This window comes from Cololabis saira, chromosome 4, assembly GCF_033807715.1.
Source record: "Cololabis saira isolate AMF1-May2022 chromosome 4, fColSai1.1, whole genome shotgun sequence".
Lineage (NCBI taxonomy): Eukaryota > Metazoa > Chordata > Actinopteri > Beloniformes > Belonidae > Cololabis > Cololabis saira.
In genome coordinates this window covers 470,287-493,714 of record NC_084590.1, presented here as the reverse complement: position 1 = coordinate 493,714, position 23,428 = coordinate 470,287, and the positions used below count along the sequence as shown (strand labels likewise).

The 23,428-nt window shown below is 42.6% G+C and overlaps 1 protein-coding gene across 3 annotated transcripts in view; it reads left to right on the top strand.

Moving 5' to 3' along the window:
• LOC133441395 (unconventional myosin-Ic-like) overlaps positions 1-23,428 on the top strand; it is an 80,969-nt gene that overhangs the window by 38,576 nt on the left and 18,965 nt on the right. For all 3 annotated transcript variants that reach the window (XM_061718635.1, XM_061718636.1, XM_061718637.1), the window contains exons 2-13: positions 6,640-6,795; positions 7,010-7,125; positions 13,056-13,254; positions 13,777-13,857; positions 14,708-14,887; positions 15,928-16,026; positions 16,582-16,692; positions 17,804-17,875; positions 18,056-18,175; positions 18,599-18,672; positions 18,928-19,033; positions 22,151-22,231. In XM_061718635.1, coding sequence (XP_061574619.1) covers positions 6,640-6,795; positions 7,010-7,125; positions 13,056-13,254; positions 13,777-13,857; positions 14,708-14,887; positions 15,928-16,026; positions 16,582-16,692; positions 17,804-17,875; positions 18,056-18,175; positions 18,599-18,672; positions 18,928-19,033; positions 22,151-22,231 — 1,395 coding nt within the window. The remainder of the gene's footprint in view (positions 1-6,639; positions 6,796-7,009; positions 7,126-13,055; positions 13,255-13,776; positions 13,858-14,707; positions 14,888-15,927; positions 16,027-16,581; positions 16,693-17,803; positions 17,876-18,055; positions 18,176-18,598; positions 18,673-18,927; positions 19,034-22,150; positions 22,232-23,428) is intronic.

Genomic DNA, 23,428 nt, shown 5'->3' with positions numbered 1-23,428 from the left:
ACCAAGTGGTAGCAGACTTGGTACTTCCTAGTGGAGCTCAACTGATGTTTTTGTTCGATATTACTTAATATGAGCTTCTGCCAGAAGAACTCGTATGAGAAATTTTCCATCAACTCTGTTTGTGACATGCCTTGCAGCACATGCAGCACAGTACATAGCACTGCTGAGCCCACGGTGGCCCTTAGTTTGTGAAATATGTGTCTATAAATTGACCATTACATTATCCTCCTTTTTCAAGATAACGCTGAAATATAGTGCACCTGCTTTATAGGTTTTATTGGTATAAGCCTTTCCAGCAATACTGACATTTTCTTTTTAAATTTTGTGTTTCAGTTACCAAAGAAGTTGGGAGTTAAAACGAGGGCGTGATTCAAATTGCACATTGAAAGCCAGTAAGACTGACGTGTTAAGGCTGAGTTATGGTTCTGAGTCAAAACGACGCCGTGCCTACGCCGTAGGGTACGTGTCGACACGTACCACACGCCGTCGCTGACGCCGTCGCTGACGCCGTCACTAACGCCGTCACTAACGCCGTCACTAACGCCGTCACTGACCTGCACCTCCCAAAAATTGTAACTACGCGTCGAGGCGACGCAGACCAAACGCAGACGAGAGGGCTGTGATTGGTTTGCTTGGTAGCAACGCATTTCCGGTTTCCGGTTTGAAGCAGTCGTGAACTATCAGCGCTCTTTTATTCGTGTATGTGTGATTTTTTTTTTTTTTTTTTTCAATAGTTGTCCTTATCTCTTTGATTCACTGTGACCGGAAAAGTCGGATAAACCATTTAGGAAAAGATCGCGGGGGGTACTGCACCGCAGAGAAATGGAGTGACGGAGAAGTCCGAAGGGTTCATGACGGCGTTACGGTGACGGCATCACGGCAACGGCGTAGACACGGCGTCGATTTGATGCAGAACGATAATTCAGCCTTTAGCCGTAGCTATTATGTTGTTGTTGTTGTTGTTATTGTCATCACTTGATTGAAACTCTACAGCAATATGCTTACGGGTGATGGGTTCTGAGATCAATGACACTACATTTATCCAGTTTAATGAGACATATTCAGAGATTAAACTACATGCCATATATTACTATATGTACAGTAAAGGGCGGGGGGCGGCTACGGGGGTCCTCCAGAGTTCAGCAGTCTTACCGCATAGGGGAAAAAGCTGTTCCTCAGTCTAGTGGCCCTGCTCTGAATGCTTTGCAGCCTCCTGCCTGCAAGGAGAGGGACAAACAGTGCGTGTGCAGGTTAGGTGTGGTCCTTGGTGATGCAGGAGGCCCGTTTCCTGAATCTGGAGGTGGAAATGTCCCCGGTGGTGGCTAGGCTGTGTCCCACAGTCCTCTGTGCAGCTTTCACCACCCACTGCAGAGCTTTCTCCTCAGCTGCCGTGCCAGACGGTGATGCAGGAGCACAGGACACTTTCCAGCACACATCTGTGGAAGGAGGCCAGGACTGAGCTCCCCAGTCCAGCAATCTCAGCCTCCTTGGAAATGAAGGTGCTGGTGTGCATAGCTGACCAGGCTGGAAGTGTTGGTGCTCCAGACCTCATGAGAGATGTGGACCCCCAGGTACCTGAAGCTGGAGACACTTCCACGGCTGTTTCTCTGATGTGCAGGGGAGGGGGGAGATGTCTGCCCCTTCTGAAGTCCACAATCATCTCCTTGGTCTTCTTCACATTGATGCAGAGGTTGTTTCCTCTACACCAACCCTCCAGGTGTTCCACCTCCTTCCTGTAGTCGGACTGGTGGTTGCTGTCCATGCGTCCAACCACAGCTGTATACTTCACGATCAGGCAGCTGGGATGTTTGTCTGAGCAGGGTGAACAAGAGGGGGCCAGTGCTGAGGGGGATGAGGGAGGAAGAGGGGGATGAGGGAGGAAGAGGCATGGATCCTCACACACTGCAGCCTCTGTTAGAAAGTACAGGACCCAGTTGCAGAGGATGGAGCTCAATGCAAATATGGAGAGTTGGTGTAATGGCGTGTGTGGTATGATGGTGTGTTAGTACTCACAGTTAGTTGTTCTGATACGATACCAGTATCAGAAAGGCCCGCAGATACTGCCAAAAATAAGGATTGATGTTTTCATGAGCATTTATGCTTTAAGCCATCTGATGCCTTGCAATTTTATGAACTGAATATCAATTGTACTTTGGTGCCCTAAAATCCAAAACAGGAAGTTATTCAATACTGTTTTGGAAATTCCTGGTTTCTCCAGGTGGAGAAGCAGTGAGCCGTTGGACTGACCTGGCTATCTAGCTTTAGTATTAACTTGACAATATCACATATTCGAAGCTGGAAAGTCCGACCAAGAAAACTGCAGCATGCATATTATTCAAGGCTGTGATTTCCACTAAAACCACTACAATGATGGACCAAACTCTAGAATTCATTGTCTTAAGTGACCAGCCCCTGAAGGTTTGTTTAAAATCTTGGATTTCACTGTGTAACTGATATCTGAACACGTGGTACAGTTTCCCAGGTCAGTAATAAATATATAAAGCTGTTATTTATTATTTTATTATAATGATATAATAATTTTTAAGAATAAATATTTGTTGACTTATTTTATTTGAGATAATGTTTCATTTGTCATTCAAAGAAAACAAACATTAAAAATGACCCTGGCATCAGAACAGTACTTGGTATCGGCCGATGCCCAAAGCTCTGGTTTTGAAATCGGTATCAGAAGAAATAAATTGGTATTGTAACATCTGTACTTGCGATAAACCAATGGTGGTACTGGGTACCATTTTTCCCGTGTTCCCACAGAGCAAACAATGGGTCAAGTCATGCTTGAATTCAAACAGCTGTTAATGAACGAAGCTACTTATTTCTAGATGCTGGACTGTTCTGCATGTATATTCATTTCAAAAGCGTTTTTCACATTTTTTTTTCTTCTTTTCATATTAAAGCAGCACTATGTAACTTTTCCACCTTAATCTAATATTTCATCATCATCATTGTGATGGTACATCAACTTCCAACAGGTTTAATGACACCTCTGTCATGGTCTGAGGGGTCTGCATCGCCTTCACTGGCACTATGTAACTTTGAGGAGCATGGTAGGAACCCTTCCACACTAAAAAACTACACATTTTTACGGCTTTGACTGCTTAACGGCATACGTCACTTCCCCCTCCTTCCCGATTCGTAGTCGAGACGAAAAGGGCGGGGCATGGAGCGCAGGGCTCAGCAGAAGCTGGTAACCCGTTGCTGTGTTGTAGCTGCAGCAGCTCCACACATAACAGACACGGGGAAAAGATCGCTAATGGTTTAACTTTTCATCGCTTTCCTGCTTGGAGGCAGAACCACGGAGGCCGGCCAATTATCTGAGATAACAGAGTAAAAGAGTCACTCACACAGACCGGGGTCGGATCATTCACACGGGTTTTATTCCCACTTCTCCAGCTAAACGCAGTTGCTGGCCAGCTCTCTGCGGTGCGATTAACCCCAATCTTCAGATAAAACTAGTTTGTTGAGGAAAAAATATTAACTCTATTTGTAGCTGCAGAGGAAAAAAATAATCTCGCGAGGAAAACAAAAATATTGCTCACGCCTCGGAGCCTCTTCAGCATAATATAGCAGTCAAACATGTACTGTATGTTGTACTATTATACTAATTTATTGAAACACATGGCGAGTCAAACATTTACCAAAGCAGCTGCCAAACACTCCTAAACAAGGTAGTAAGACGTGGGTTGTGCAGACCTGCAGCAGTAAATCCTCATCGGAGCTCCACTCTTTAGTAGGGATTTCTCCTTAAAAAACCCTCACTAGAACCAGATATCCTCAATAACTTCCGTCCAATCTCAAAACTACCATTTATCGCTAAAGTTTTAGAAAAAGTAGTGGCAGATCAAATTATTTCTTTTATGAACGGTAATGACCTCTTTGAGAGATTTCAGTCGGGTTTTAGAGCAGGTTTTAGCACAGAAACGGCACTTCTTAAGGTTTTAAATTATCTTCTTTTAGCAGCTGATCGTGGTCAACACTCTGTTGATCATAATATTTTAATTGAGCGTCTTAAAAATTGGGTGGGCATTTCAGGGTTGGTTTTAGATTGGTTCCGTTCTTATCTGTCCGAAAGGTCTTTGTAGAAGGTCTGTGTAGAAATTGGTCATTTTCAGTCATCTTCATCACCATTAGATTATGGAGTTCCTCAAGGTTCTGTTCTCGGTCCATTACTGTTCTCCATTTACATGCTTCCTCTAGGTCATATTATTACAAAACACAATATTAAATACCATTTCTATGCCGATGATACACAATTATACCTTTCCTTTGATAATAGCAACTCCAATCAACTAAATAACCTCCACATGTGCATTGCAGATATCTATAACTGGATGGCATCAAACTTTTTACAATTTAACTCAGAGAAGACAGAAATCCTCATCATAGGCCCAGACTTATCACAAAATCATATTTCTTCCCATCTTGGTCCCCTTTCATCCAACATCACCACTTCTTGTAGAAACCTCGGTATTATTTTTGACAAACACCTCAATTTCGACCAGCATATAAATTCCGTTGTCCAATCATGCTTCTTCCATCTTAGAAAAATATCCAAAATCAGGTCATTTCTTTCATCTAAAAACTTAGAGACAGTTATACACGCATTTATTTCATCCCGGTTAGATTACTGCAATTCACTTTTTTCATGCCTCACTCAGCAAAATCTAAATAAACTACAGTTAATTCAAAATGCAGCAGCCAGACTCATTACCCGGTCCAACAGGAGAGAACATATCACACCAATTTTAAAGTCCCTTCACTGGCTCCCAGTCCGTTTTAGAGTGGATTTTAAAATTTTAATTATTAATTTTAAGGCTCGTATGGGGCTAGCTCCTGATTACATAGCTGACCTCCTGACCCCATACGAGCCTGAACGCACCCTGAGATCCTCTGGTGGGTCATTCCTGGCCATTCCTTGGTCCAACTTAAAGACCAAGGGTGACCGGGCCTTTTCTGTTTTAGCCCCTCGCTTATGGAATGACCTGCCGGAGGAGATCAGGGTAGCTAACACACTGTCTTCTTTTAAGTCACTTTTAAAAACTCACTTTTTTAGACTTGCGTTTAACTGATTGTATTATTTGTCTGTTTTTATCTCTCAATTGTGTCTTAATATTGTACTAATTGTTTGTTTCCTGTTTTTAATTGCATGTAAAGCACTTTGTGACTTGTTTTGGAAAAGTGCTCTATAAATAAAGGTATTATTATTATTATTATTTCATATGAACCCAAACCGTTAATAATCATTATTTTGTCCATATACCGCTCCCTGGCTTCGTTGTTTAGGGTATCCCGGTAAATTCCAGTTCCTTTCCAGCAGTTTAACATCTTTTTTTTTTGCGTTCCGTCTGTTCACTTGGTGAAACAGAAAAGCGTCCCGTCTTCTCTCAAAACAAATGCAGCGACAGGGACAGGAGTTTTCCGGCAGTACGCGCTGGTGCTCATGGGAAACGTAGTGTTCTTTCTGGTAAAGCACTACCGCTTTTGTCCAAAGGAGCCGCCAAACTCAACAAAAGCTGAAAGTTACATTGTGCTGCTTTAATTATAAGTTTGTGCTATTGCTGGTATTCTTGAATTGTTTGTGTAGAAAAACCATAGGGATACTCACTGAACTTATCCACCATACTGTCAGTAAATCTAAAAAAGCATGTTGTGATTGTGTCAACTGTGTATAAAAACATGCAATAATCATTTTTTTTTCTGTTCATAGCCATTTTAATAATGTTGTTTATATACACACTCATATTCTCTAGTCATCTTCTTTGTATTGTGGTGCTTTCCTTGCAACACACATCCTCCCCATCCTTTTACAACCCACTTAAGAAAAAAAAAGGGTAATTTCCCGTATAAATTACATTAAGCAATGCAGTAAATCTGGAGTCATAACCTAGCATTCATAACCTCTTTCCCTTTTTTTCTTCCCTCCTTCCATCTTTATTTTTTTCCTCATCTCACTTGGCTCCAATTAATATTTTCTCCCTCTAGCCCTCTCTGCCTTAATCAATGTCTTCATTGGCGTCCCCCCCGGGATGAGACTGCTACTCTATAACACAACAACACCTGCTGTACTTAAGTATGTTTGTTTATTGCAGCGATGTTTCCTCCTCCCCTACCCGCTAGCACAAGTTATTCTGGTTGTAGCTCCGTCAGCTCAGAACATCTTAAACATGGATATTGGTTGCATTCGCAGTCTCATGCACAGAACTCAAGCTTCTATTATAGAAAGCGGCTTCCTGAACAAATCTGTCCATGCGCTTCAACATGTAAGTGCTATGGTTTTACTTTACATCTGATGCTACATTTGTCTTACATATTTGTGAACATGTGAAATGGTTTTTGGCTGGTTTTTATCTTGGCTAAAGTGACAAATTTTCCCCTTTACATCTGGGATTGGCTCCATTTCAGTTCTTTCAGTTTAAGTGTTGGGTTTTGGGCTTTTGGTCAGACTAAACAAGATGTGTCCCTAAAACTGGAGGTTTTGTGATCTAACAAATTGGATTTGTCCTTAATGATAAATCAACATAATGAGATCTCTCTGTCTCTCGTGGCACGGGACGGGTTCCCCCGCACAGACTTTGTTGTTCTGGTTGTGTAATGATACCTGTCCTCTTGCTCGTCCTGCAGGTGGTGGCCAGTGACGGGGTGCGGGCTATGATGGAGTCAGCCCTGACAGCCAGAGACCGCGTGGGTGTGCAGGACTTTGTCCTGCTGGAGAACTACACCAGCGAAGCTGCTTTCATAGAGAACCTGCGCAAACGCTTCAAAGAGAATCTCATCTATGTGAGTAAATGTGCTGGGGAGGGTTCAGTAGAGTTAGAGTTAACTTTTACTTGATTAATACAACTTAGAATGACATTATCTTCATTAAAATGCTGTAGATAAAAACAATATCTTAATAAAGATTTTCATAAATGTGTTTGTTGTAGAGCTGTGACTCAGTAATTGTATTTTTTTATTTTCATGTAATGTGTTTGTAATGTTTTGTTTTCCTCAGACTTACATTGGTTCAGTGCTGGTGTCTGTTAACCCGTACAAAGACCTGGAGATCTACAACAAGAACCACATGGACCGATACAGAGGGGTCAACTTCTACGAGGTCTCACCCCACATGTATGTGACATTGCAGGCTTTTTATTAGGGCCCGAGCACCTTCAGTGTGAAGGCCCTATTGTATCTGTAGGAATTTTTTTTTCTTTCTTTCTTTTTCTTTTTCTTCTTCTTCTGACAAAAGGAGGGCCTTTTTGCCCCCCTAAACGTGCCCAAAAAGTCACCAAATTTTGCATGCAAGTCAGGCCTGGCGAAAAATTTGATATTTAATGGTTTGCATTAATGGGTGTGGCAAAATGGCTCTACAGCGCCCCCCGGAAAACTTTGTGCCTCAAGCCCCACGATACGGTTTGACGTACATGCACGAAAATCGGTACACACCTGTATCATGGCACAACTTAAAGAAAAGTCTCTTGGCATCATGCCCGAAACCGAACAGGATGTCGGCCATTTTGAATTAATCGTGTCATTTTGACGAAATTTATGCCATTCCTTCGGCAGTTAATACGGCCCAAACCGTAATGTGCACCCAGGTGTGGTCTTTGGGACAACCAGCCCAACCTTAGCAGGCCTTTGGGACAACCACCCCCAACCTTAGCAGGCCTGTGGGACAACCACCCCAACCTTAGCAGGCCTGTGGGACGGACACCCCAACCTTAGCAGGCCTGTGGGACGGACACCCCAACCTTAGCAGGCCTGTGGGACGGACACCCCAACCTTAGCAGGCCTGTGGGACGGACACCCCAACCTTAGCAGGCCTGTGGGACGGACACCCCAACCTTAGCAGGCCTGTGGGACGGACACCCCAACCTTAGCAGGCCTGTGGGACAACCACCCCAACCTTAGCAGGCCTTTGGGACAACCACCCCAACCTTAGCAGGCCAGTGGGACAACCACCCCAACCTTAGCAGGCCTGTGGGACAACCACCCCAACCTTAGCAGGCCTGTGGGACAACCACCCCAACCTTAGCAGGCCTGTGGGACAACCACCCCAACCTTAGCAGGCCTGTGGGACAACCACCCCAACCTTAGCAGGCCAGTGGGACAACCACCCCAACCTTAGCAGGCCTGTGGGACAACCACCCCAACCTTAGCAGGCCTGTGGGACAACCACCCCAACCTTAGCAGGCCTGTGGGACGGACACCCCAACCTTAGCAGGCCTGTGGGACAACCACCCCAACCTTAGCAGGCCTGTGGGACAACCACCCCAACCTTAGCAGGCCTGTGGGACAACCACCCCAACCTTAGCAGGCCTGTGGGACAACCACCCCAACCTTAGCAGGCCTGTGGGACGGACACCCCAACCTTAGCAGGCCTGTGGGACGGACACCCCAACCTTAGCAGGCCTGTGGGACGGACACCCCAACCTTAGCAGGCCTGTGGGACGGACACCCCAACCTTAGCAGGCCTGTGGGACGGACACCCCAACCTTAGCAGGCCTGTGGGACGGACACCCCAACCTTAGCAGGCCTGTGGGACAACCACCCCAACCTTAGCAGGCCTGTGGGACAACCACCCCTTACATTTGATTTATATAGCACCTTTCACAGACGATGGAATGTCACAAGGCGCTTCACAAAAAAATAAAACAACATCAATAATAATGTAGCGGCCTGCTTGGATTAATCACACAAATAACACAAATAAAACACTACAATAAAAGTAGAAATACGATGAAAACTAGCAATATCGATAAAAGAGCCTAGAATAAAAGTACATGGTACTCATAAAACAACTGTAAAAGCTTGGAGAAACAAATGGGTTTTAAATTTGCTCCTAAAAGCGTTGATGGAGTCCAGGGAACGTAGAGACAGCAGGAGATGGTGCCAGCGCCTCGGGGCGACGGCCTGGAAGGAGCCATCTCCTCGCATCTTAAAGCGGGTACGAGGGACCATGAGTAGGCTCTGGTCACATTATCTCAGCCTACGAGATGGAGTGGGGGGGCGTAGTAGGTCCTGGATGTAGGAGGGGTCTGACCATGCAGAGCTCTTAATGTCAGCACCAAGTTAAAGTTAAAACGAAAAAGGACAGGGAGCCAGTGAAAACTTTTCAAAATTGGGGTCATGTGAACCTTCTATCAGAGCAGGTCAGAGTCAGACTTGCTGCAGATGTTGGACTTGCTGAAGACGAGACAGTTCTTTCTTGTTTAAAGGGGACCTATTCTGAAAACTTCATATATGCTTTAAAGCAACACTACGTAACTTTTCCACCTTAATATCATATTTCCAGAGTCATTGTGATTGAACATCAACTTCCAACAGGTTTAATGACACCTCTGTCATGGTCTGAGGGGTCTGTATCACCTTCACTGGCACTATGTAACTTTGAGGAGCATGGTAGGAACCCTGCCACACTAAAAAACTACACATTTTTACGGCTTTGACTGCTTTACGGCATACGTCACTTCCCCCTCCTTCCCTATTCGTAGTCGAGACGAAAATGGGCGGGGCGTGGAGCGCAGCTCCGCAGAAGCTGATAACCCGTTGCTGTGTTGTGGCTGCAGCAGCTCCACACACAACAGACGTGGGGAAAAGATCGCTAATGGTTTAACTTTTCACCACTTTCCTGCTCGGAGGCAGAACCACGGAGGCCGGCCAATTATCTGAGATAACAAATTAAAAGTGTAAAAGAGTCGTCGGCTCGGTTGGATCGCGGCTGTAACGAGTCCGACCAAACATAACGTTACTTAGTAAACAAACAAACACGCACACAAACGGGCGTCGGATCAAAACACGGGTTTATTAAACCACAAACAAACACTCACAGACCGGGGTCGGATCATTCAAACGGGTTTTATTCCCCACTACTCCAGCTAAACGCAGTTGTTGGCCAGCTCTCTGCGGTAGGATTCATTTTGTTGAGGAAAAAATATTAACTATTTGATTTGTAGCTGCAGAGGAAAAAAATAATCTCACGAGGAAAAAAAATATTGCTCACGCCTCGGAGCCTCTTCAAAGCAGTCAAAGAAAAAGAAAAGAAAAGTAAGAGTAATACAAAACATGTACTGTATGTTGTACTATTATACTAATTTATTGAAACACATGGCGAGTCAAACATTTACCAAAGCAGCTGCCAAACACTCCTAAACAAGGTAGTAAGACGTGGGTTGTGCAGAACTGCGGCAGTAAATCCTTCTAAAGAGTGGCGCTCCGACGAGGAGCTGCATTCTTTAGTAGGGATTTCATATGGATCCAGACCGTTAATAATCATTATTTTCTCCATATACCGCTCCCTGGCTTCCTTGTTTAAGGTATCCCGGTAAATTCCAGTTCCTTTCCAGCAGTTTAACATCTTTTTTTTTGCGTTCCGTCTGTTCACTTGGTGAAACAGAAAAGCGTCCCGTCTTCTCTCAAAACAAATGCAGTGACGGGACAGGAGTTTTCCGGCAGTACGCGCTGGTGCTCATTGGAAACGTAGTGTTCTTTCTGGTAAAGCACTACCGCTTTTGTTCAAAAGATGCCACCAAACTCAGAAAAGCTGAAAGTTACGTTGTGCTGCTTTAACATATATAAAATGGTCTCCCCTCAGCCTGACAACTCAGAGAAGGAGGAAAGCAACCAAATTCTGCAGTGTCTGTACAGCCGCCCGGATGAGCCGTCCAGTGTGATGTGGATCTACGAGCCAATCACATTTGCGCAATTTCATTACGTAACCAAAATGCAAACCACGCCCACAACAATAAAACTGTAACTGCATGCGAGCAACTATCGAACCCACTGCGTGACATCGGACGCTCTCTGTCCATCTCCCTCCAGCCAACTTTATTGAGGTTTTTGTAGTGAAATGAGGAGGAATCATAGAGATAACTTTTCATTTCAACTAACTGGATCAGCCTTTCCTCATCCGTGACCGTTTCCTACAGCGCTTTCAACCGGCTTTCAACGCGAGCAACAGGAAGAAAATGGAAGCCTGCATCCGACATAACAAATGTTCAGCTCAAAACATCGCAACGCAATGCGGCCCGTTGCGGCGCGTCGTGCTGCGTCCCTGCGGCCAGTTAGGACAGTCCAATAGAAAATAAAGCAATGGAATTGATTTTGTCGTTGACGCTCGCTTGCATTGCATGCAATTATGACACAGTGAGGACACGGACACGGTGTAAAGACGGATTTATGGTTCCGCGTTACACCAACGCGGAGCCTACGCCGTACCCTACACCGTACCCTACGGCGTGGGCTCTGCGTCGATTTAACGCAGAACCTTAAATCAGGCTTAACTCCGCCGGCCGGAGCTTCCGCCATTTTTTCGTAGCGGTGTATCATGTCATTCAGGCAGCCAATCAGCACAGTGCCTCATTATCATAGCCCCGCCCACTCAGAATCCTGCATAGATAATGAGGTTAGAGAATGGGAAGATGATGACATGGCTCAGAGGCTGAATTTCTAATTTATTTAGCAAAAACAATCAAAAGCTTGTTTTTAAGACATTCAAGGCCTGTTTAAAATAGGTATTAGATGCCATAATAGGTCCCCTTTAAGCAAAAAAAAAAACTGTTGCCATCTTCCCAACGAGACGACACAAAAGCATGAATAATTACCGCCAGATAATTTTTGGAAACAACTGTTCTTAGTTTAGAGATAGTCCTTAAATGGTAAAAACAGTTCCTCATCACCTGTTTGGAGTGTTGTTTCAATGACATGTCTTTGTCAAAGACAACACCAAGATTAGGCTGGGCTTAAAAGAGACACTCAAATCTCCTAGAAACTGGCTGACAGCTGGAAGGACATCATCAGGGCCAATCACCAGCACTTCGGGTTTATCTGAGTCCAGCTGCAGAGAATTTACTCCGAGCCACTGTTTTATCTGTGCAAGGCGCTCCATCAAGGAATTAAATTTCTGGATCTCAGAGGCCTTAAAAGAGCAGTACAGCTGGATATCATCTGCAAATAAATGGTATGAAACATCAGCAAACTCCTGGAATCTCTTATCCAACGGGAGAACATATAATAAAAAAGTGGACCCAAAACAGAACCCTGAGGTACTCCTCACAGCAAATTACCAGAGTCCGACAGGAAGTGGTTTGCTGAAACTCTAAAGCTCCTACCTGACAAATAGGAAATTAACCAGGAAAGAACCGGTCAAGACAGTCCAACCAAGTCCCTCAGTCTTGTTAACAAGATTTCATGATCAACGTGTCAAATGCCGAGGAAAAATCCAACAGGATCAGAACAGTGCATTTCCCAGAGTCTGCAGACATCACAATGTCACTAGATACCTTGAGCAGGGCCGTTTCTGTAGAGTGATGCTTATGGAAACCAGATTGAAATGGGTCAAAGATGTTACACTTCTCCAAAACCACTTTCTCTAAGACTTTAGACAGGAATGGGAGCTTTGATATGGGCCTACAACTACTTGGATCGGTGGGATCCAGACTAGGTTTTTTGAGAAGTGGGTCCACAAAGGCATGTTTAAAGGAGCCGGGGAAAACACCAGCAGACAGTGAGTGCGTACAGATTAAAAGAAGACCAATTTTGGGGTGCAGACTGAACAACAACAACATGACGAGGGGAGCGGAAGTTTAGCCTTAATATCCCGGATTATTCTGATAAAATACTTTAAAAATGCATTGCCATCAGCTTTGCAAGAAACAAGAGAAGAATGAGCAACAGGACACACAAGAGAACTAATGGTGTCAAACACAAATCTGGGCTTCTTCTTACTTAAAACTTACTTAAAGTTGACGAAAGAAGTCAGATCTGGCATTTTTTTATCATTTCATTTAAGGTCGACATCAGTTCCCTGAGATGCAATCTATATAATGTCTACATTATATTTCCAAATGGAAATATTTGTTATCTACAGCATCATATTTATCCAGGATTTTCTGATTTGGTTTGTTCAAGAGGGAGATTACAGATGAATTGAGTGGTTTTATGCTTTGGTGGTGTTGAACAAACAGTCATACATTTTCTTTTTTCCACAAGAGCTTGATCATGACATTTTTTTGTATCAAATCAACTTTTTTCACCTAAATTTCCCCCTGCTTTTCCAGCTATGCAGTGTCGGACAACGCGTATCGATCTATGAGGACAGAGGGGAAGGACCAGTGCATTCTGATCTCGGGGGAGAGCGGTGCTGGGAAGACGGAAGCGTCCAAGAAGATCCTGCAGTACTACGCTGTCACATGTCCAGCCAGCGATCAAGTGCAGACCGTCAAAGATCGGCTGCTACAGTCCAACCCTGTGCTTGAAGTGAGCCGCCACAGCTTTCCATTCATCTGAAAGAAAGCCACATTTGATTTCTTGTATGGGATAAAGCCACCTTGTGGAAAGTTTTTTGTTTGTTTCTTATCCTATCAGAGTTGCAGACTGCAAAAATAGTTATCTGAAAAATATACTACATTAGTTCAACACAGCTGATATGGAAATACATGTTTTTACACACATGTTTTTATACTTTTGGAAAACCTTTTAAATAATGTGGCATGCAATGATTGTGGGTTTTGAGTCCAGGACACCAGACCAAAGACGGAATAGGTTAGAGACGTGCTGAAGTTGACAGAAATCATATGTCAAATTGGATCTCCTCAACCATGGATCTCCTCATATATCTTCATTTTTAGAAAATATATGTGTGTATAGATTCCTTGTATGTCAGTTTGTTATGACTTCATGTTCTTGTGTCTGTTATATCACTCTTTATCTACTGCTGTTATCGCTACACCTTAATCCATCACCCCCCCCCCCCCCCCCCCCCCCCCCGACTCCCACCAGGCCTTCGGCAATGCCAAGACGTTGCGCAACGACAACTCCAGCCGCTTCGGCAAGTACATGGATATTCAGTTTGACTTCAAGGTGAGCAACACAGGCAAACATGGTTGGACTACTAAGAATCTTTTTGAAATTTGTTTCACTACTTATATTATATTATTTTAATAAAGATTATAATGTAAAGCAGTGTAAAAAAATGTGTAATGTAAAAATGTTGTCACATTCCCCTTGTGCATCACAATGGCTGCGTTTACATGGGAAGTTTAATTCCTCTTTAATTCAGAATTAAAATTAAATCTGATTTAAAATGAGTAAAAATTACCATGTAAACACCTAATTCCAAATGAAAATGGCCATTCAGAATTAAACTTCCGAAGTAAGTGGCTGGTTTATTCAGATTTTAAATCTGAATAGAATAATTCCAGATCATTTCCAAACAAAGTTTCAAGATGGCAGCACGCAGTAAACGCTGGTCAAGAGCATAGACCATTTATTTAATAAAAATAAATAATTAAAAGAACAGATGGAAACAGGAAACATCAAAATTGTGAGCTTTTCAAAGTTGTAGCGGCTAAGTTAGTTTTTCTTCCGGTAGTTTAACTTCCGGTCCCCCCCCTATCCAATCAGAACCTTCCCAACCCCCAGACCTGGAGAGGAATTGGAGAAAGACCATCAAACGTGTTTCCATGTAAACCTCAATTCGGAATTACTATTTCCATGTTAACTCGAAGGAAAATAGTTTAATTCTGAATAATTCATTCCAAATCAAAAAACATCCTGTCACCGTGTCCAGTGTCTTTCATACTACTTGATCCCTGTGGAACCTGCATATTTGATCAACCTTGACATTCCACCTCAGCACCCCAGCCTTACCCCCTCGTCGTCTTCCTCCTCCCATCTTTTCCTCTCATCTCTGGCCTTTGTCCCACCGCAGGGCGCCCCGATGGGAGGTCACATTCTCAACTACCTGCTGGAGAAATCCCGGGTGGTCCACCAGAACCACGGGGAAAGGAACTTCCATATTTTCTATCAGCTGATTGAGGGAGGTGAGGAGGACTTGCTGAGACGCCTTGGCTTGGAAAGAAACCCTCAACAGTATCAGTACCTGGTTAAAGTAAGTCATGGAGAACTTCTCTTTAGTATATCTGCTACTGGCAAGTGTACTTAATTCAGCACAATAACTCATGAGAGGGATTTGTGTGACAGTACTAGGGGTGTAACAATATATCGTGACACGAAATTTTGCGATACAAAAACGTCATGATACGTGTCGTGGAGGTGACAAACTGTATCGCGATATCGGGTTATTAATATTAATCTATTGTGTTGACTAGTAATGTGCAGCGTATTGGTGCCGACCACGCCTCGACCCACTTTTACTTATGTAAGGCTGGTGTAGAGTTAAGCCTTACCTTATTAAATTAAACCTTTTTGGGGTGGTGAGTAGGATAAACACGGGGAAACTTCTGCTGAGTTCCAGTGTACTTTAATGTCCCTCAACAGTGTAGGATTTTAGATCAACACAGCACCTAGTGCCGTACTGTGGCGTATCACTCCGCCCAATCTAAAACAGACTACTCACTACAGATAAACTGACTAGTGTCATTATAGTATACTTTATTATTATTATTATTATTATTATTATTATTATTATTATTATTATTATTATTATTATTATTATTATTATTATTATTATTATTATTATTATTATTATTATTATTATCATTATAGACATTATAGTAAAATAATGAACCCTGAATTACCAAAATAACCTTCTTAAAAAAAATAAATCTCCTCTTACACTTATAAGGTGAGCATGAATCAATCTGTTTTATGATGTAAAATTTTATGTATTTATTTACTTTTATTTATTTATTTAATTTTAGTTGTTAAATTTCTGGAAAAGAAAAAAGTCAAATCATTCATGAGAGAAACTATTCAGTTTGTGTCTAAATATTTGTACTTGTATGAAACTGAAGATGCATAATGCAAACCTGACATTTACTTTTAGTTCAGTTCGTGGAAAATGGTTGGCCTGGCTTTCTCTTTAAAACTTAAACAGTATTTTTCATTTACCTGTAAACGCTCATTTAAATAGCAATTAATTTGTGTATTAATGGGTTGTTGTCTTTTTTCCTTTGTGGTAACTTACAGGGTAACTGTCCCAAAGTGAGTTCCATCAATGATCGGAGTGATTGGAAGGTTGTGAGGAAAGCCCTGACTGTGATTGGCTTCAGTGAAGATGAGGTGGAGGTGAGGACCGAACCCATGCTTTGTAAATAACATATGTGGACATGGACCTGTCCATGGTGTAGCCCTGTCTTCCTCTCAACCAGAGCTGGATAAGCCACTTATCACAGCTTTCCTTGCCAACACTTAAACACTACCTGTGCCTGAGGGGGCTAAGACTGTTTCTGTCTCCCTGTGTGTGTTACACAGAGTGATTTATCTGTAGTTCTTATTATATTGCTATAATTCACTTGTGTTTCATCATGGGAGTCTACAAGTTCATGAGTCTGGGCTTGCTTTGAATACTCTTCAATATCCTGCTGCTCAGAGAGTGATCACGGTGTGGCAGCGTTCACCATATATGTAGTACCTGGTGTACAGGTTGCTGTTCCTGCCTTATCATTCTTATCCAAATGTTCATCTGTGAAGATAGCCTCAGCAATAAGGTTATATTATAATGCAATCGTAGGCACTTATCTCATCACCTTTTGTTCTTTTCTTACCCTTCTTTGTTTCCTCTCTAATTATTCTGCCTTTATCACTATTGTTTCTCCCCCACCTCCTCCGTGGCCTGTGCAGGATTTGCTGAACATAATTGCCAGTGTGCTTCACCTTGGTAATGTACAGTACGGTGGAGAAGACGGCATTGCCTGTATCACTTCAGAGACGCAGATAAAGTACCTAGCAAGGGTAAGACACTGATAGTTCATACACATCCCATATCTTCCATATCGCCCATATTGGCCACCTCAAAGTCTTTGGCTTTTTGTAGTGCAGAGGAAATAAAAACTGAGGAAATACATGAGATCTTTTATTACTCAAAACTACAGAAGAGTAGGGATGGGAATCGAGAACCGTTTTTTGTTTGGAACCGGTTCCCAGTGTTTCAATTCCTCGAAATCGTTTGCAAAATTTGGTGATCCAAGTGATCCAAACGTTCGAAAGTCTGGTTACATTTCAGTAAAAAATACGACAACTGGGCAACTTGCAATACTTGCCAAGTTAATATTTCGTCAAAGGGAGGAAATACTCCCAACATGCAAAAACATTTGCGCACACAGCAGTAATAACAATCAATGAATGTTGCGTTTTGGATCTGCTTCGGACCAACGTCAGTAATTATCAACCCAGAAGCAGCAGCAATGTTAGCATGTCCTTAGATACAAATGCTGCAGGTAACTAAACTAAATACACTGCCTATCTTATTAGCGCTATTGGCCTCATCGTTGTCCTTTTCCCCGAATGAGAATCCCTAATGGAATCAATAAAGAACCGAATCGTTAAGCAGGACCGGAGATGGAATTGGAATCATTTCCCATCCAGAAGAGCATTTGTAAATGTGATAAAACTGTAAATAGAAAGTGCAGTTGGTTTCCCCCAGCTCATTTGATCATATGTCATTGAGATTATCTGTTATCCCCAAGTTTTGCAATGTAAACAAGTTGATTTTAACCAAGTCAGATTTGAAAACACGTAATTATAAATATTGGTACAGTATAATTTCAAAAAAAGGACTACAAAAGTGTAAATGTTTAGTTTACTTTGATTTCCAGTCTTAACACGTATCCAGACAAACATTTTAACCACTGCTAGAACTTGAAGCTACAAATGATTGTATTGCCACTGAAGCTAATTTTGCCAATACCAAGATACCAGGATCAAAAGCAGCTACAGTCTTTGGAAAAAAGGAAAAACATGTCCATAGATAACACTGGTTGTGATGGGCACCAGGTCTAACTGGAGGTGTCCATGTGGAGCTGGGGGGGCTGTAGAATGTGCTAATGTTGCTATGCTCTTCCAGCTGCTAGGCGTGAACGGGGCGGTGCTGACAGAAGCTCTCACACACAAAAAGATCACTGCCAAAGGAGAGGAGGTGTGTTTGGATACATACTTTCATTGTGTGATAAGCGTTTGTATACAAAACCTTCCTGTCTGTTTAATGTCTGGTCTGCTCCAGAGAAATAATATTGTAACATATCTAACTGTTCTGGCTAACGCTATATGACACTATCATTGTGTCTCCATTGACTGTCATCCTGTTGTGTGTCATCAGTTACTGAGCCCGTTGAACCTGGAGCAGGCGTCGTCAGCGCGGGACGCTTTGTCCAAGGCAGTGTATGGACGCACTTTCAGCTGGCTGGTCAACAAGATCAACGCTTCACTGGCGTTCACCGTAAGACACGCACACCCTGGCACTTATTACCACACTTTGCTATTACTCCCCCACATATATACACACAATATTTGACCATGAATATTTAGTTTTTTTATTTTTGTGACATGAAGGTATTCATACCACACCACTGAACTGAAATCAAATATTAACCAATACTTGTGCAGAGCGTGTCCATCCTTTTAGTAGCGCCATCGCCCCATTACACTTCTATTACTATAGCTCCACTTTGTGGCGTAACTTAGTATTACAAACTACATATTATATACTGAGTTGCATCACTAGATGCATCTCTCCAATGCCACACTGCACAAATGTGCTTGATATTTATGGGAGTTTTAAGTCAGCCACAATGACCATTTGTTTTCTATGTTTCTCTTGTCTAGATCTCTGTTTTTGTAATTTTTAGCTATTCTTTTACAGGATGATTCTATCAAGAATTACCTTGTCATTGGCCTACTCGACATCTACGGCTTTGAAGTCTTTCAGCACAACAGGTACGGTCAGAAACTTTCACACAAGTCAATCAGTCCAGAGAATAATGTGTTAATACATGTTTTGCTTTTATTCTTTTACTGCCAGGATGAATGTGTTTAGCCCTGTTGCAAGATTTGAGTGTGTTAACACGCATACAGAGGGCCCTAGATCTAAATAGCTTAATGCACTAAAAATGAATGATGGGAAACATTAAAAAAGCCCAATGTGTTTCCTTGCATTGACTCTGCTAATGTGTGAGTTGCTGTGTGTTGCAGCTTTGAGCAGTTCTGCATCAACTACTGTAACGAGAAGCTGCAGCAGCTCTTCATCGAGCTCACGCTCAAGTCAGAGCAGGAGGAGTATGAAGCCGAGGGAATCACGGTATGACACCACTTCCTACTTTATATACTCTTAATTACAAATGATACCATTTTACAAACAGGAATACAGTGCTAGCTTGTCTGGTCATTTGCTTAAATTTGCTTAAATGACCAGACAAGACAACAACAATCTCTCTAAACCAGTTTTCATCCTCAAAGTTTACATTTTCATTCTGTGTTGACCTTATTTCATCACATTATTTCTCCTCTTTCGTTGAGGACTTGCACTCTAAAGAGTCCTTAAAATGATTGTGGTTGCAGTTGTCTTTTGAAAAGTTAAATTAACAGTTGAATAAACTTAAATTAATTTCCACTTGGTGTACATATTGTACACATATTGTAGGAGATGTAGAAGATGCTACACGTTGAGAAATACAGGCTTTGTATGTGTTATTATTAGTGAGGTAATTCTAGGGTGCCTTTTTAAGGTTTGCGTTCTCTCTCCAGTTCTCTGATCAGTTTCTCCCTTTTTTTTGGTTTGTTTTTGCATTGACATTCATTGACTTTATATTTTGTTTTTGCTTTGCTGTAACAAAGACCTTTTGTTTTTAATCTGATATAAATGCAAGTTTGAAGAGAGCAAACAAGTTGTGGGAGAAAGCTCTGAAAGAGCACATTCTAGTGGACGTGAGTGACTGTGGGCCCGTCCCTCCGTCACGGCTGTGGAGATGACGGGCCTGTCAGAACCAACGTGGGGCTCACGCTTCACTCATGTGTGTGGGTGAAGGGCGGAGCTATGTCAAGATTCTTCAGATTTTGTTGATGGTTTAACAGCTGATGGTGGTTTAACAGCTGATGTTGATGGTTTAACAGCTGATGTTGATGGTTTAACAGCTGATGTTGATGGTTTAACAGCTGATGTTGATGGTTTAACAGCTGATGTTGATGGTTTAACAGCTGATGTTGATGGTTTAACAGCTGATGTTGGTGGTTTAACAGCTGATGTTGATGGTTTAACAGCTGATGTTGGTGGTTTAACAGCTGATGTTGATGGTTTAACAGCTGATGGTGGTTTAACAGCTGATGTTGATGGTTTAACAGCTGATGTTGATGGTTTAACAGCTGATGTTGGTGGTTTAACAGCTGATGTTGGTGGTTTAACAGCTGATGTGGGTGGTTTAACAGCTGATGTGGGTGGTTTAACAGCTGATGGTGGTTTAACAGCTGATGTTGGTGGTTTAACAGCTGATGTTGGTGGTTTAACAGCTGATGTTGGTGGTTTAACAGCTGATGTTGATGGTTTAACAGCTGATGGTGGTTTAACAGCTGATGTTGGTGGTTTAACAGCTGATGTTGGTGGTTTAACAGCTGATGGTGGTTTAACAGCTGATGTTGGTGGTTTAACAGCTGATGTTGGTGGTTTAACAGCTGATGTTGATGGTTTAACAGCTGATGGTGGTTTAACAGCTGATGTTGGTGGTTTAACAGCTGATGTTGGTGGTTTAACAGCTGATGTTGGTGGTTTAACAGCTGATGTTGATGGTTTAACAGCTGATGTTGATGGTTTAACAGCTGATGGTGGTGGTTTAACAGCTGATGTTGATGGTTTAACAGCTGATGTTGATGGTTTAACAGCTGATGTTGATGGTTTAACAGCTGATGTTGGTGGTTTAACAGCTGATGTTGATGGTTTAACAGCTGATGTTGATGGTTTAACAGCTGATGTTGGTGGTTTAACAGCTGATGTGGGTGGTTTAACAGCTGATGGTGGTTTAACAGCTGATGTTGGTGGTTTAACAGCTGATGTTGGTGGTTTAACAGCTGATGTTGGTGGTTTAACAGCTGATGTTGATGGTTTAACAGCTGATGTTGATGGTTTAACAGCTGATGTTGGTGGTTTAACAGCTGATGTTGATGGTTTAACAGCTGATGTTGATGGTTTAACAGCTGATGTTGGTGGTTTAACAGCTGATGTTGATGGTTTAACAGCTGATGTTGGTGGTTTAACAGCTGATGTTGGTGGTTTAACAGCTGATGTTGGTGGTTTAACAGCTGATGTTGGTGGTTTAACAGCTGATGTTGGTGGTTTAACAGCTGATGTTGATGGTTTAACAGCTGATGGTGGTTTAACAGCTGATGTTGATGGTTTAACAGCTGATGTTGATGGTTTAACAGCTGATGTTGATGGTTTAACAGCTGATGTTGATGGTTTAACAGCTGATGTTGATGGTTTAACAGCTGATGTTGATGGTTTAACAGCTGATGTTGATGGTTTAACAGCTGATGTTGATGGTTTAACAGCTGATGTTGCTGATGTTGGTGGTTTAACAGCTGATGTTGATGGTTTAACAGCTGATGTTGATGGTTTAACAGCTGATGGTGGTTTAACAGCTGATGTTGATGGTTTAACAGCTGATGTTGATGGTTTAACAGCTGATGTTGATGGTTTAACAGCTGATGTTGATGGTTTAACAGCTGATGTTGATGGTTTAACAGCTGATGTTGATGGTTTAACAGCTGATGTTGATGGTTTAACAGCTGATGTTGCTGATGTTGGTGGTTTAACAGCTGATGTTGATGGTTTAACAGCTGATGTTGATGGTTTAACAGCTGATGGTGGTTTAACAGCTGATGTTGATGGTTTAACAGCTGATGTTGATGGTTTAACAGCTGATGTTGGTGGTTTAACAGCTGATGTTGATGGTTTAACAGCTGATGGTGGTTTAACAGCTGATGTTGATGGTTTAACAGCTGATGTTGATGGTTTAACAGCTGATGTTGGTGGTTTAACAGCTGATGTTGGTGGTTTAACAGCTGATGTTGGTGGTTTAACAACTGTCCATCTTAACAACAGTAGAACTGGCACTTACAGAATCACAATACTTTATTCGTCACTGGAAGGCCAATTTGTTAGCAGGAACTCGGTCAGGTACAAACATGAACAAACACTAAAACCAACAGATATATTGCCTCAGTTTACACACATCCACAGTACAAATGCCACAGTCATGTCGTGTGAGTTCCAAATTAGCAGGAGAAAAACAAAACGTGTTGGCTTTGAAATGAATGAATTTCAATGCAAAGAAGTGTTGTTGTTAATCCATTTTCTATCTTGTCCTGCTGTCCTTTGGACTTCCTCTTTTTCTCATTATGGGCATTTGCATCTGTGTATTTTCAGTGGGAGTCAGTCCACTATTTCAACAACAAAATAATCTGTGACCTGGTGGAGGAGAAGTTTAAGGGCATCATTTCCATTCTGGTGAGTGACCTCTCTTAATCATCATGTCCTGCCACTTTATGTCCTTCCTATTGCAAATCTCTAAAGCCACGGGTTTAATTGGCTGATGTAAAGGGACCTGATGATTCCTCATGTCCACATATTTTGTTTTAGATTAATAGCCCTACTGTGAATGATATCTGAACAAATGAAGCATGTGCGACCGGGCCTTCTGCTCAGTAGCGCCCCGCTGGAACTGTCTCTGACCATCTAAGGTCAGGCACAGACACTGGACTCTTTTAAGGACGCTTTTCCACCAGTACCTGCTGACCTGACTCCACTCGCCTCCACTCTGTTTTGGTTCTTTCCCACTAGGGGTCTAACGTGCCGAGTAGATACTTTTATCGTATCTACTCTGCCGAGGTTCTAATGTTGCTTTTACACTAGTACCTACTCAGCGCGACTCCACTCCACTCGCCTCGCCTCGTTTGTTTTTAGACACCCAGATCAGAAGTAGGAGGTTGGAGAAGCTGCTGGGACGTATTTGATTGTGTGATTTAAACGGAAAAGACAACAACACTAAAGATGTAGAACCTGGAGGAGATGATAGATGTGCTGGTAACGCTTTTTTAATTTTAGTTTGTCTCTGTGCTGCTGAAAAGTCAGCTGGAGCCGTGAGCAGCTATGAAGAGACAGAGCTCCTGGTGGATCTGGTCGTTCCTTATCGCCCGTCTACGTCCCTTTTTAATTCTCTCCTCAGCACCACGTTTATGAACATCTGCACCTCAGAGTTGGATCATGAAACACACTTTGGCTGCGTTCCAATACTCCCCCTCGCCCTCGTTTTCTTCACTAACCCTAACTTTTGCGCGTTCCCGTGAAGGTAGTGGTGTCCCAATTCCTCTTTTCACCAAGGGGGAGGGGGCATAACGAGGGCTAGGGGCTGAGAATAGCCCCTTCAAATCGAGGGATTTCAGATACTGACTTGGCGAGCGAGGGGGTATGAAAATCTCCCAGAATGCTTTTGCCGTAGGCTCTGCGTCGATTTGACTCGCCGACCGAAGGCAAACAGGCAGACTCGTCTCAGAGAAATAGAGAGAAATAATCCTGTGACTCGTCAGATTTGTTTTGAATGTTTCTGATATAATAGTCTTCAGAAACCACAAAGTAATCCAGCTGTTATCTGGGTAATTTACACACTTTCAGATAAAGTTGCGGAAGAACACGCCAGAATAAAGG